General features: G+C 31.5%; 1 protein-coding gene across 1 annotated transcript in view; it reads right to left on the bottom strand.

Moving 5' to 3' along the window:
• LOC128184684 (GTPase IMAP family member 4-like) overlaps positions 1 to 16,144 on the bottom strand; it is a 129,822-nt gene that overhangs the window by 73,543 nt on the left and 40,135 nt on the right. Inside the window, exons 4-5 of the mRNA XM_052854253.1 lie at positions 5,683 to 5,804; positions 4,171 to 4,215 (exon numbers count right to left, since the gene is read on the bottom strand). Coding sequence (XP_052710213.1) covers positions 4,171 to 4,215; positions 5,683 to 5,804 — 167 coding nt within the window. The remainder of the gene's footprint in view (positions 1 to 4,170; positions 4,216 to 5,682; positions 5,805 to 16,144) is intronic.

Genomic DNA, 16,144 nt, shown 5'->3' with positions numbered 1-16,144 from the left:
TTTAAAATTTGGCTTTTTTTTTGCATATTTGGCCCCGCCTGTGGCATCCCATGGGTGGTAGAACCATGAATTTCACAATTTAGATTCTTCTTACCATAGAGATGATTCACACTAAAAATGGTAATAATTGGCGTGGTAGTTTTCAAGAAGAAGTTAAAAATGTAAATTTGTTAACGCACGACGACGGACGAAGACCAATTGCAAGTGACTCAGGTGACCTAAAAAACCATGGAACTAACAGAGTTGAGGTAAGATATTTTCAGACCATACACACGACATGTTGTGATGATTACCAAACAGGTGTCCGTGGGAAAGGTGTGAATAACGGCATCTCGAGTATACCTGTTCAGACGTCCAAATATACACAGAGTTAGTTGTAAAATACAGTGACACCTTAAAAAAACAATAACACCTGTTGTGGATAAAACCCAAGATGAAAAACAATGCTGTGTATCTGAGCAGCTCCCGTACAGGTGTATCGCACGAGTGATTTTTTGTTCATGTGAAATCACGGCGCCATTACCAGCTTTACGGGAAATAAAGTTAAAAGTTATCTTATGAAATTCGGGTATATTTTTAGAACATGTACAATGCTTGAATATATTTTAACAAGAGTTTGTTCTTGTATTTATCTATAATCTATCATATAAAAGTGATTTTTTGTTTTTTTACTGTACATTAATAGCGGATCGAAGTACTAGTCATTCGAGTCACCAGTAATATAGGGTTGTCATTTACTACAGCACATCCATATGGATTTTAAAAAAACCATGATCCGAAATGTTTTCATTTCTCAATTGTATTAGTTTAAAGTAAGGTTGTAAATTAATTAATATAACAGAGTTTTCAGATAACAGAAAATAAGACGTTTAACCTCCCGACATTTTAATCGGATCGTCAGTATCCTGTAACAACATCACGTTTGTTTAGAAAAAAAAACCCTGATGAATTTAATTGATTTGAATTTTGATTATATATCAATTGATTAATAAATATATTTGGTGAGGTTTTTTTTCAATTTATTTAAAAACAAATGAATTAAAAGGTACCCATTCACGTCGAGTTGTCAGATCACAAAAAATTAACTTCACGTTGAAAGCCCTGACAATTTCTGGGTCCGCATAACTAGGTCGACATTCCTTTTTTTAACTTAAAAAGATATATTATTTGTTTCAACCATTGTTTAGCCATGACCTATTTATTTCTAAACAAACGCTGTTTTTATCATCGTCTCAGGTAACGATATCCACGGAGTGACACAGTGGCCACGGAGTCACACGGGCGGCCACGGTGCGACACGGTGCATTTTCTTGAATTTTGCAATACACATAGACGGTGTCACACCGTGTATACGTACACGGTGTGACACAGACCGTTTTCCACTGTGTTTTTACACAGTGGGTGTCGGGATACTCGTGACCTGTACTATATATATATAGTATTGCAACAGGTGTAATGAATTAGAACACTCTCTTTAAACAATGTTTTATCACCCCTTTCCCTGTAGAGGACTGAGGGCACATTGCTTTGCTGGTATCCGGCTTTCTGTCGGTCGGTTGGTCCACAATGTTTATTTTCTTTGCAGAGGTTGTACAAATTGAATTGAAATTTGGTATGCTAATTTATCATAATAATGACTAGGTCAAGTTTGATTCTGGGAACGATAAAACAATTTTTGACAGAGTTATGCCTTTTAAATTTGTTTTTCTACATATTTGCAGTTACTGTTCAGTTTCTTTGCAGAGGGTAAACATAATTAAATGGAATTTGGTATACAAATTTATCATATGAATGTCTAGGTCAAGTTCCATTTTGGTTACAATCAAGCGATAGTTGACAGAGTTATGTCCCTTTGACTTAAAAAAATGCTAATTATTTCCAGTTTCTTTGTGGATGTTTCCAAGAGAGGAGGGGCAAAGTATTTCAAAAACATCTCTTGTTTTGAAAGATAAAGTTTTCAAGATATATATAAATGTACATGTATCGAGGAACCAATATTAAATGTCCCAGATGATTCCGTTTGGCAAGAGTCATGGATGGCATATTGTACAGAAGATTGGTATTCGTATCACTTTATGTAAAAAAATGTTCCCACCATTGGAACGCTACACTAAAATTATAAAGCAGTTAAATAAAAATAACAACCTCCGAATGTTTTGTCATTTTAAGACCACGTGGTTTTATTTAACCCTTTTAATTTCGCAGTTAAAATATTGCTTATTAGTCCCTTACCGGTTTTCACCGGACGGAACTATACTATACTGACAATATATATATATATATATATATATATATATATATATATATATATATATATATATATGTGTGTGTGTGTGTGTGTGTGTGTGTGTGTGTGTGTGTGAAAGAAAGGGGAAAAAAGCAACACTAATTGCAAAGCGTTTTGCAATTAGTGTTGCTTTTTTTCTTTTCTTTCATACTTTTTTTTTATGAACATTGATGACTGTTGGATTGTTCGAACCATAGTATAATAGGTGCATTGGCCATCGGCTTACAACGTTTCGACAGCAATCACAATTACGCGACACCCAAACCTCTTCAACATTTTGGTTTGTTTACATGTGTAATTTCGGATGAGTTTAAACGACTAACAAACAGATTAGTGGTGACAAAATGCGTGAAAATTCTCGTATGATAACATTTCGTACATCTCTTTTTATTTCCATTTTCATCCTTAAAAAGTTGAACATATTTTTGGGGGCGTCACTAAAGGAAAGTGATAATCTTAAATCTTTTTTTTTTGTTTTGTTCATCTTGCAGCTGCAACGGAAGACCTCTTCGTTGCTTTGCAGTGAGATTTTGTTGAGTTTATTCACACATTTTATACTTCTACGAATAAATTGGTTATTATTACATGTATGTTTAAAGGGACTTGGACACGATTTGAGCTCAAAATTTAAGATTTTATTTTTCCAATTTTAATGTTTAGAATGTTTAATATTGGTACTTTTAATGCTTTGTTAAATTTTGAAAGTCAGATATTGAATTATATGCAAAAAAGAGATTTTAAAAGTCTTTGTTTTGTCAAAAAGGCCCAAGCTTTGTTAAAGTTAACTTATGCGTTTTATTGGTGTAATAAATAAATGTTTCATTATTCTGTTTATCATAATATCTATAAAAAAATAAAATCAATTTACCTTGTTGGCCACGAGTCATTTGGTAAAAGAAATGGCACTTAAATACTTTACATTATTTGTAAACAAATATGACTCGAGCTTTGTTTACAAAATAATGATTTCTTACCTCCGTATATCTCTTATAACTTGACTTCTGACATTCATATTTTGATCAATCATTAAGAATGAGCAAATAAACCATTTTATTCACAAAAGAAGAAAAACAAAATTTTGATCTAAAATCGTGTCCAAGTCCCTTTAATAGTAGCTGCAGAACTGTAGCTCTCCGGGAAAAAAAATATTGACAGACCGGAGAGCTACAGGGCCACCCATTGAAAAAATTGTATATTTATTGCGCAGAAGAACGTGCGCTAGTTTTCGACTAATTTAACATGTTTATACGCAAATTCTGTGAAAACAATTAGTACCATTAAATTCTTCATGCAATTTACTACTGATATTGCCTCTTTATTTGCCTCAGACTTTCTTCGAAACACGCCACCGACCTCGGAAAATCAAGTATGTTGAATTTACATCGAGATCGATAGTCGCCATTTTTACATGTAAACAAAGTGCACCACATGAATTCACGGGACTGGTGATGGTGTTTAAAAGACTATTCGAGGCAAGTGAAGAGACGATATTAGTGGTAAATTGCATGAAGAATTTAATGGCACTAATTGTTTTCACAGAATTTGCGTATAAATAAGGTAAATTAGTCGAAAACTAGCGCACGGTTTTTTTTGTGCAATACATTTACAATTTTTTCAATGGGTGGCCCTGTAGCTCTCCGGTCTGTCAATATTTTTTTCCCCGGAGAGCTACAGTTCTGCAGTTACTTTAATAGTAATACTTTTTATGTAACATGTGTTTTCCTTTTGTTTAAACATATATGCCAATGTCTCCGACTTCGGTGTCGAATAAATATGCAATACTTTCGGTGCTTTATCGGGGTCAATATTCTATTTCTGGTTTCAGTCCCATATTTGTGAGATTAAACTTCAAGCCAGACTGCATTGGTTAAAAACTTTCTTACCTATGTTGTGAGGTTCATCACCGTGCTTGAATACATTTGTTAAGCCTACAAAATAGAGAAGAATGTGATTGTACAGATTTCGTGCCTTAAATGGTTGATGATAATTATTTACTTACAAACCTTCTATACTGTAGCATAGTTGTTATCTGACTAGTCATTGTACTTAACAAAACAAAAGTCAATGCCCCCGGGAAGCCCTTTGGTTATCATAACCATGCGCAAACTTTGACTGATATATGTCTAATAGTGAATATAAATTAAATTGTTAATAAATGTTGCCTGCTTATGAGGGATTTTCCGTTTTCAACGGAAGACCTTATTGTATCCGTTCGGTTTCATCTTCCTCCTTTTCCTTCCCTTCCAGTTTTCTATTTTAAACGCAGTATGTAACAAATAAATGAATTGATTTTTATTAAAATTACTAATCTTTATATATATATATATATATATATATATATATATATATATATATATATATATATATATATATATATATATATATATATATATAATTAAATAAGAAAACACGAAAAACGTTCAATATAGCTTAAGCGCTTAAGCTATATTGAACGTTTTTCGTGTTTTCTTATTTAATTGTTATCTATAACTCGCCGACCACTGTGGATTTTATTGTGTTTATATAGATATATATATATATATATATATATATATATATATATATATATATATATATATATATATATATATATATAAATATATAAACAAAAAGCAACACTAACTGCAAAACAACAGCGCTATTACATTATCTAGTGATAACGCCAACAATAATATTATGACGTCATAATGCTTTTTGAAGGAAACAATCATCGAATAACGTTATATAGCGTAATATATAGTAAATCAAAATCAAAGTCGATGAAACAGTTTATATGAAACTATTTAACGAAGGTTTTAGTGACTTTTATAAAATAAAATAAAACATTTTATAAAATCACTAAAATCTTCGATAAATAGTTTGATATACTGTGGAATCATTAAATTTCGTGTTGGCTCAATTTTCGTGGAATTCGTGGGTACCTCTCATCCACGAATTTACATCCTCCACGAATTCATAAATTAGTGATTTAATACCATATGTCCTTATGTTGGTATAAAAGAATACACGAAATTACGTCCCTATGAACCTGTAAAAGTTAATCAATCCACGAAAATTAGCCCCCACGAATTATAATGATTTCACAGTAGACTGTTTCATCGTCTTTGATTTTGTTTTACTATTTCCTTCAAAGGGCATTATGTCGTCATAGTATTATTGTTGAAGTTATCACAAATAACGTAATAACGTCATAATTTTAACGACTGTAAAACGTCTGAAGATTTTAAACAATGAAAGCGCTAATGTTTGCAGTCAGTGTTGTTTTTTTTCCTTTTATTATATTTTATCGGACACTGAGAAAATACTTTGGTCATTATATATATATATATATATATATATATATATATATATATATATATATATATATATATATATATATATATATATAAACCTACCAGACAGAGAACATCTTTTTCGGCATAGAATCACAAATACAACAATAATGCTGATGAAGATTGTTGACACCAATGCGATCAGAACATAGCCAACCTCTTTGCTAAAATTACTATCTTCCAATCTGTAAAGAAAGAAATATCTACATTAAGAGGAAGCAGATTCAACAATTATTTTTAATACTGGAGCAAAGTGATATTCAGAGATGAATGTACTATGGCGACTTAATTTGTTTTATGATTCCATGTCAGTTTTCAATATGTTTTGATTAATGATATTATTTATGTTTAGAATGATTATCCTCATCAAAACGTTCTAGTTCATTGTCATATCAAGACAAGTCCGCAAACAACATGCCTTACATGTGTAAATTGTGGAAAAAACTATTACTCAAATCTGGACCTGACAAAATTCGTAAAGACATTTAAACAGTAAATAGACCAGCTCGTTTACGACATTGACAATGATTTCAATTCAACATTGGATTCTTAAATTTCATATCACGTGAGCAAATTCAACATCATATTAAATCAGTATCCAAGGGAAAAGCACCAGACTCCGTTTTCACAAGTAAAAATAAAGTTATTATCTAAGTTTAAAGGGACTTGGACACGATTTGACTTAAAATTTTCAAATTTTATTTTTCCATTTTCAATGTTAATCATGATAAATCTATAAGTTTATAATGCTATGTCAAAATTTGAAACTCAAATATCAAGTTATAAGCAAGATACAGAGTTTATAATTCTTTGTTTTGTAAACAAAACTCGAATATTGTCATTTTTACATATTCGTTGTATTGGTGTAAATTTCCATCAAATGTAACTTTCTTTTGTTGATAATAGTATTTAAGAAGATATGGAATAAGTTTAAATTGTTTTTTACATGTCATTTTGTCTAAGAAATGATAATTCTCTACATTACATTTTATGTAAACAACTATAAGACTCGAGCTTTGTTTACATAACTATCAACTCTTACCTCTGTATCTCGCTTGAAACTTGACTTTAACATTTAATATTTTTGTCAATCATTTAAAATGCACCAATAAACCATTTTATACATAAAAAATAAAAATAATTTTTTTGATCTCAAATCGTGTCCAAGTCCCTTTAATCTCAAATCTTGAGAATTTACTCAGCTGAGATTTTTCTCAAATTGCATTTCACAAATCAAACTTAGTCATTTCTCAGCTGAGTCGAATTTTTTACTCAGCTGAGTCAAAAATGTTCATTGTCACAAGTGGCCCCTTACAACTTCTCTTGTTTTTTTTGTTTTTTTTAAATATTCTCAATAGAAACAATCGTCTGCTTATGTTTTCAACAGAGGAAAATCAGAATAAATTAAGAAGAGTCATAAAATGTTAATCAGTCATGAAATGTACACCTTTTTTATGCTAAATATGGATTACATATTTACATGATTTTATATATCATATAGAAAACAAAAAAACCATGTTAATTACTTTTAATTATGATTACATTGAAATCATTAGAAAGTAGAATCACAACACAGTTCTTCCATTTAACCAAACAAAGAAACTATTCCTTTGTTTACATTTCTGTCAAGAGAGATAACTCCGCCAAAATTAATAATTTTTAATGAATTTTCTGTTATCAAACCTGCATGAAATATTGCATATACGCTGATCAATAAGTAGAATAGATCCAAAAAATGAACATTACAGACGACATTATACTGTATTTATTTAACGATGTTTATGACATATTCATATTTAAGATTTGACTTAAGTCTGCTATGGTGATAATTTAAGTTTTTTTCTCAAATTGAGTAAAAACACAACTAAGATTTTTTTTGGTGAAATGCAAAGATTTGAGTTTTCTCAAATTTGAGAAAAAAACTTAAATATTTGAGCAAAAACTTAGACTTAAGTCTAAGATTTAACTGAAGTTTTTTTTTTGTGTGAAATCAGAGCCTGGTCCAGATTTTCTCACAAACAAACATGTCTTTTGTGTGTGGCAATAGAGTTGTTGATGAATTGTGTAATTTTGCTAATTCGATGTTTCGATATGCACATGTTTCCGAGATGTTTAAAGTTGGTCAGGTTATATCAGTTTTCAAAGGTTATAACAAAGATGAAAATGAAAAAAAATTCTACAAATTATAGAGGTATAACTCTATCATGAGCACTAAGTAAACTGTTTGAAAAGGTTATTTTGTCTTATATTGAAAATGATAATATCAAATAGACAAATCTGTTTTCCACACCCATTACAATTTGGTTTTAGAACTGATCATGGTGATTGTTCCGTTACGATTGTTACGTTATACAAGAAATCATTGGTTATTATGATAATAGAGGTTTACCAGTTTTTTGTACGTTTCTTGATAACGAAAAGGCTTTTGATAGAATATGGCACAATGGTTTCTTATATAAGTTATATGACCTTGGAATTGACGATACCTTGTGGACAATTTTGAAAGAGTGGTACTGTGAGAGCAATTGTTTTGTATCTGTTGCATGAGTCAAATCTAAACTCTTTAAAATATCTCAAGTTGTTGGCCATGACAGAGTGCACAGTGCCTTTATGTTACTTGTCTATATTGACTTATTGTATGAACTATGTAAATGGTGTACTAATGGGCAGCTTGCACATTCCAGGGATTGCGCTTGCCGATGATACAGCTTTATTAAGCAATTCGCCTCGATCTCTTCAAGAATTTTTATATGTTGAAGATCTATATGCTTACAAATGGAGATTGTATTAAAGTCCAAATAAAAGTGCTTCTATTGTTTTTAATAGACAGTCACATATTTCACTTAAACTTGATGTAAAACTATTTAGCAATGATATATTCAATTGCAGTAATGTTATTTCTGCTGGCTGTTTGTCGCATGCTAATATGCAAGAACGCAAGAAAAAAAATTAATTTACTCCATTCTGTTGGCGTAAATAATTCCCAGATGTATCAGCCAAAATTTGGAAAAGATTCGTTCTTCCGTCTTCTCGTTATTCATGTGAACTTATAACAAAAGGACCAGTACAAACTGGAAGTTTTTCAAGAATTGTTCAGGGACTCTCGAAATACTCACTTTCTCTATCCTGTACATCGAATCTTGGCTTGTGGTCAATAAAAAGATAAATAGACAAATGCCGCCTTCTATTTCTCGGTAGACTAATACATGTAAGAGCAGAGAGCATATTTTTAACATTGTTTAAGACTATTCAAAAGACAGGAATTGACTATGATTTGTAAAATTCTTTTGATGAACATGCTGATAGTGTTTATTAAAAATAATGTTTTCAAGAAGGCTAGTCAATAATTTTTTATTGAGGAGGAAACAAAATGGAAACAGTCGTTGTTAAAATCTCATAAGAAGTCAGTTGATAGAAATATACATTGTAAATTAAAGCTAATTAATTTATGGTCAATGGTGAAAGAAAGGCCTGGCCTGAGAAAATGTTTTAATCGTTTGGTTGCATTATTGTCTATAAAAACGGGTTCAAATTATATACTCGCCGTGGAATGCAAAACAATTTCAACATGCATATAATGCCCAATTGTTCATTATTTATGAATAAGAAAGACACGCTTTTGAGGATTTATTTTATATTTTATATTCATTTTAATATGTTTTTTTATTTGCAAGATACCCAAATCCAATATTTGAGTCTTTTAGGATGAATTGCGAATACCAGAATTGCTCAAATTACATTTGAAAAGAGGAAAAAAATATGATTTGTGTATCGAAGCTCGTATATTAATTGTGGGACCATTTCTTTAATGATTGAGAAAAATGTAAATTAAATATTATTTTCCCCTAAACTATATTTTTGTTTTTCTCCTATTGTCTTTGTTATTAATTTCATGTTAAACAACATAATATATACTCTAAAATCGTGGAGCAAATAGAAACAATATCTTATTTTATCTTATAATTCTATTGAAATCCTTATAGAAGGATAAAGAGATTTAAAGAAGAGTGAAAAAAAAAATCCGATAGTCTATTAATGGCGCATTCATCCGTGTCTGAGATGCAGTGTCTTGTTATCATAAATTTTCTTTTCTGACACGCTTTCAAAACAACGCTTCAGCCGATTTCGCTGAAACTTTCACATCTAATTCATGACAAAATGTGAAAGAAAGTGAATGATAATTTTTTGTCGTCCCTTCCGTTCCCTTGATATTTAAGATTTATGGTTTTTGCTTGTTGTCTACACTCGAAAACTATCAAATGTAAATATTTGAAATTTTCAGTTATTGTAGTTAGTGTTCAGCCGCAATGCCCTTTGCATATCCAAACTTCCGCCATAACTTCCGGTCGTTACCGGTAGGAAACATAATACCTTAATTTTTCATAACGTTTGTCTGCCTTTTGTTTATAAAGACGCTCTTAATATACAGAAAAAAGAATTTGTTTGACAATCAATACACACATTCCCGAGATTTTTGGCTTCAAAGTCATGAAGCGAAAGTCCGCGTAGTATACTTGTTATAGTCATGGACATATGCGCAGGCGATCCGGATTCAATTCCCATGTGCCGAATATATATTTTCTTCCTCAATTGGGTCAGGATAAAGAACCTTGTTTTTTGAAATGATAGATTTTAATACTAATTTCCCTTCTTTTATTTGATAAAAAAATCTACAATAGCGCCTTTTTATTCTATAAGAATAATGATATTTCTATTAAAATCCTTCCAGAGAAGTTATTGGCATTTGATTTAGTGTTTAGAAATTAATGATTACAGAAAAATCCAAATTATCCCGATAGCTTATTTAAAGACCAGGATTGACCAAGTTAAATATATTCACACTGACGGCAATTAAGCATATAAGAAAGCAGGCCACTCTTCAAAACTGGTAACCTTGCAGCTTGAATCTATTAATAGATACATGTACCTGCAAACATGTACCTACATAGTATTTAATATCATATAGTAATAAAACAATGTGCATTCTAGTAGTTCATATGCCTGATTTTCATTCTAAAGTAATATACATGTACACCTAAGAATGCATGTACTTCTACATTTGGCACTGCCAAAACAAACATCCCTTATGTCTTTTTGTAATATTTCGAGCTCTGTTAAAGCTTCAATTATAGTAAGAATCCCCCCCCCCCCCCCCCCACAAAAAAAAGCAATAAGGGTTAAGTGCAAGAGGCTAATGCATATGAATCTTGGCTCAGCGTGAATCCCCTACCGCCAAATGTCAATACATCAGTCGCCAAATCTGCAAATGTGAACGAGGTTCCAGGGAGGTGTTTCAGTGAGTAAATGTATATTTTACCTGACAATTTTGCATATACATATATGTGCCTAATCTTTCATTATCATAAATATTAAAAAAAAAATATCCATATACAATTTATTAAATCAGATGTAAAGGATAGAAACTGTAGTACATTACAAGCTCAAATGTCCTTTCCAATGTTTACCTCTGCCCTAATAAAATCCTCTCTGAAACATTCTTATAATTAAAATAATAGCACAAAAGATAACGGAAGGTATATTGGCATAATGAGAAACAGTAAAATTAAAGTTGTTTATCTTATAAACTGGGATTTAGAAGAAAGTACTAGCGCAATTTGCTGGTGACATCGACGAAGACTGATAATTTACAGGGGAATTGAACATTAATTCTAAATGATTTCTTCAAAATATCAACAATAAGGAATATTTAGATTATTTAGGCTGTCTGTCATTTACTGTGCGTCTATAGTGACAAGCATTTCCGGTAGAGATGTACACAAAACGCTGATATATCATCTGTCAATTATATCTGAGGAAAGGACTATGTGCGGTATGGTCAAATACCTGCCCCCGATTTCAACCAATTTTTAAATTGTATCGTATAAAAATAAAATCTTCACAAATCATTGTATAGAGGATTTCTATAACTTTGATGTTGATTTTAGTCATCATTGCTCATTCGCTGTTTATCTATGACGTCACCTAAATGAACCAATTCCCGCAAATTTGCAAACAAATGAAAATATTCTAATTTTTTCTCTATATTTTGCATTCGGAAGTATAGAGCGCAGGTCTGCTCAAGTGCGATTTTAACATATGTTTTTCTTCAGATAGTTATACACATTATACTAAAAAATGGTACTTGAGCAAGCCTGCGCTCGATGTTTCCTAGTCGAAAAACCATTGGAAAACACCCTTATTTTGCCACAAATCATCAATTTATCAAAATAATGCAATCTTCATGACGTCATTTCTACATTATGACGTCACTGTGGTGATAACCTTTTACACATTTATTTTCAACATGATTTTAACTATCTTTCACCTTATTTTTAAAGCTCTTTCTTAAACTTTGATTTTGGGGGCAAAAATTGCATTAAACCGCACTTAGTCCTTTGAATTTCTGGATCGCTTCAAAATTAATCAAAGTACTGACGGGCGTTGATTTTATCGATTATTATTTATTTTAGATCAACGATAATGTTATTTTGCATGGCAAGTGGTTTCTTTTATGTATTTGATTTACGCACATTTTTTATAATATGAATACTCGGACTCTTCCGAAAAGAATTTTGAGAAAACACCATATGAATCATGTCGTGTAATATTTAAAGATACTATTAAAGGGGCGCCATGGTCACGCTTTAGGAATGCATTTTTAATGATCAAATGACATTTGGGTGATACATGTAGTCGATGAGTTTTAAGCAATATACAGGGCTCACAATTCTTCGTCATGTAAACAAGGCTCCTGCCCTGTTTTTGTTTACTTAGGTTCAATAAACAAGCAAACAATCTTTTTCAAGCTTCTTATTCATTTTAAGCATAAATAAACAGTTTCTAACGATTAACAAATTTATTTGAGGTCTAAAACTGGAATTTTCATTTCAACATTCAAAATGTAAACAAACACTTTGTTTACACAGCGAAGAATTGTAAGCTCTGTAACTCGCTTATATCTCAACAAATGACACTCAAACGTTGGTTGCCTATTAAAATGCCTTACTGAAGTATTGTCAACATTAAAATCGAAAAAAAAATTGACCAAAATCGTGACCATGCCCCTTTAATTCCATCAACGTAGGTATCAGTAATCGAAATATTTCTGAAAAATTGTATGGATCCAAGCAATATTGAACTCTAGTTTCGTTCAACCAGACGCTCGGCTGTCTCCGTTAATCTCCGACAAGCAAGAGAAATTCTCTGCTTTTCGAAGATTTACGGAAACCACCGATCGTCTGGTTGAACGATACTATAGTAAACTATAATGTATGAATACATACCACTACAAAAAATGTCAATTGTTTTCTACCATTTAAAATCTGACTATTTTCAAGGTATCAATAAACAAAATGAAAAACAATGCTTCAGAATTCATTACAGCGAATTTATCGATTATTTTTTAGAACTAAGTCTTGTCAGCGGTGATGATTTGTGCGAAGGTGCAAACACTGTTTCACTTTCGGGTTGTCAGAGTAACTGTATAGGAGAGTTGATTAAAATCAACTCCCAAAAATGGAAAGAGGGTCAGATTGGATGTACATTCTATCAAAAAAGATGCCATTTAGTTTAATTTATAGTTTTTGCTGATTAAATGTAAATTAAGATATTTTTTTTAACTGAAAGGTGGCAAGGAAATTTAAAATTTCTCCTTTTTTCTGATTGGCTGCTATTGATACCCTAGACCCGGTCTTTAATGGTGCAAATCAAACGAAATACCTCTCGTTGCTCGCAACGAAATCGCGTCTAGTTTTCCCCCTTTTTTATCGGCAGAATTTGGGCTTGACTAAAAGTAACTAGGAGTTGTGTTTGATTTGCCGCCAAATTCTTATATGCCAGCAAATCTTAATTGACAAAAGGGTTTCACATAGGTCATCAATTTTCAAGGGCCTAATTAAAGGAGAATTTACCATACATATGAGTATTACTAGTGATCAAGCTGTATTACAAAGTATTTTTAAAGATTTTAGAACTCATCTCTTAAAGAGGTTACATACACTCAGAAATTGAACCTATTATGCAAGAAACTCTTTGTACAAATATGATCTTCTCCAAAAACAGAAGAAAATCAATAAAAAGGCTATACATAGTGCTTTGGTGACAAATTTAACCCATTTATAAAAGGTGTAAGGAAACGACTTCTGAAATATTGGGATAACATACATGACAAAGTATGCAATAAATATTCAAAACACCTTCTATGGTTGCATAGAAAAGCACAAAATGTGATATAATCATTAGATCCAAATTCATATCAAATGAAGTTCAACGAGATTAAATAATTTACATGTTTGCATAAGGTGAAGCCCTGCGAGGCGGGCCTTATTACAAATTTGAAATGACATGTGCTATCAATACCGCCAAAACACTCTTATTTTTTTTATGAAATATAAGCAATTGACCAAGTGCTTCATTAAGAGTGTTGTGTTTTGATAATATAAAACATGTCTGAATGTTAGGATGCCGTCATCTTTTTTTTTGCACAAAGTCAATGCCGTAGTTTCGGAAGGGCCTCGACGATGTCGTCGTGCAATCTCTCTTTTCTTCTCCTTATACTCTCTTTTCTTCAACCGTTCTAACCAATAAAGATAACTTGTCTTCTATGACCTCAATATCTTTTAATATTTTAATAAAACATTGAATATTAAGATTTGCCCACATTAAAAAAATTGCTGGCATGCATGTAAGAATTGCCGGAAAATCAAACACAACTCGTGGTAACCTTTTGTCCATCCCATATCGGCCAAGAGATATGATTTCGTTTCTGTAATGATAATGATGGATGATAAAAATTGATTTTTTCCCGAGATTTTCCTGTCCTGCCAAAAAAACCTTGAAAGTATTCTATCTCACAACAATTTTAGCGGCAACATTTTTCCATGTTTTATTACGTTCGAGACATTAAGACTCAAACTTCGAAAAAAGGTAGGTAAAACACAGTTAAAATTTGAAATTACATTGCAATTTGTATAATACGCATAGAACATTGTTCTGATAATTGTATTCACGTGTAATTTTAGGTTCATCGGAAAATATTGAGTACTCTCGGTTATATCAATCGATGAAAATCGTCTATGAAAATTTTCTATTAAAATAGATTTACACATGTAACCTTCAAGAAGATATTTTAGTATTATAATTCAAAATAACGAAACTCTTAACTCAAACAAGGAGAAAAGTTCGGGAACAAAAAAATCCAAAAGATAAGGAAACTGGTGAGGGAAAAAGCAATATATCTTGGGGGTTTTTCCATTTAAATTCCAAAATAGGTTCGATTCATAGCTTACAGAATTTACAGAGTACAACTTTTTAAAGTATAATGATCCGTACATTTATTACCACTTTTTTATGTTCTCTACTTGTAAGAATTTTAGAGCATAACCGCCCCCCCCCCCCCCCCCCAACTTGTTCTTAAAGTTAAAAAATGTTTATTGTAGAGTTATCTGGCCTTGGTAAAACAATATTATGTATTTAAGTCTATCCATACCAATTTCCTAGCCCTAGAAATGGGTATTTATTGGTTGTTGTTTACGTAAGTTTAAAATTGTCAAATTTGAATTATAAAAGTTCAATTCACTCAGTAAAATGTGTTGTAAATTCACAAAATATTTATAAAATGAATAGTTTTTCACATAATATTCACATATATCTATTTAACATATATTATGTATTAAGGATCAAACAACAATGGACTTAAATCTAAAAGAGGACATTCGGAAAATTTTTTGGTTTTTATATTAATTTCAGGTAATTTAAAGCATTTCTGGTAGTACACGAATAATAAAAATTAAGATTTTATTTGTTAATCAATATAATTTTGCATATTATATTTTGGTTCTATTTTACTTTTTAATTGAGATAATCATATGACACGAAAAAAAAGTATTTTTGGACATTTTGCCATTACCAGTGACATATAATATTTCGAACCCAATGGTATATTGAACCCAGGTTCAAAATATCGCTGCGATTTAATTAAACCCCCACCCCTATAAAATATTTAACACTTGGTTCAATATATCATGGCTGCAATATTTGGAACCCCCTCTGCCATTCAATTGCAATTGGTGAAGAGGTTCAAAATACATGTAATATGGTTGCGATAAATTGACCCCTTTCCTATTTCTAATTCCCTTTGGAGACGGGGTTCGAGTTCATATGGCCACAATCTTTTGAACACCTTTCTAGTTTAATTATATATGGGGATTAAAATATTATGTATGTGATACGTTTACCCCCCTCCCTCCCCCCGGCCCTCTTATTTTCATGACTAATGGAGAGGGGGTTCAAAATATTATTGCTGCGATAAATTGAACCCTTAAGGGCTTTTTTCCGATTCCCTTTGGGGAGCGGTTCAAAATATTATGGCTGCGATATTATGAAACCCCTTTAGTTTTCATTGCCTTTGTAAAGGGGGTTAAATATAATATGGCCGCGATATATTGAAACCCCTTCGAATTTCCTTTGGAGAAGGGCTTCAAAATATCATGGCTGCGATAAATTGAACCCTCTGGCATTTCATTGG

Source organism: Crassostrea angulata, chromosome 5, assembly GCF_025612915.1.
Source record: "Crassostrea angulata isolate pt1a10 chromosome 5, ASM2561291v2, whole genome shotgun sequence".
NCBI lineage: Eukaryota > Metazoa > Mollusca > Bivalvia > Ostreida > Ostreidae > Magallana > Magallana angulata.
The sequence above is the reverse complement of the archived record's forward strand: the minus strand, read 5'-3'. Positions and strand labels throughout refer to the sequence as shown.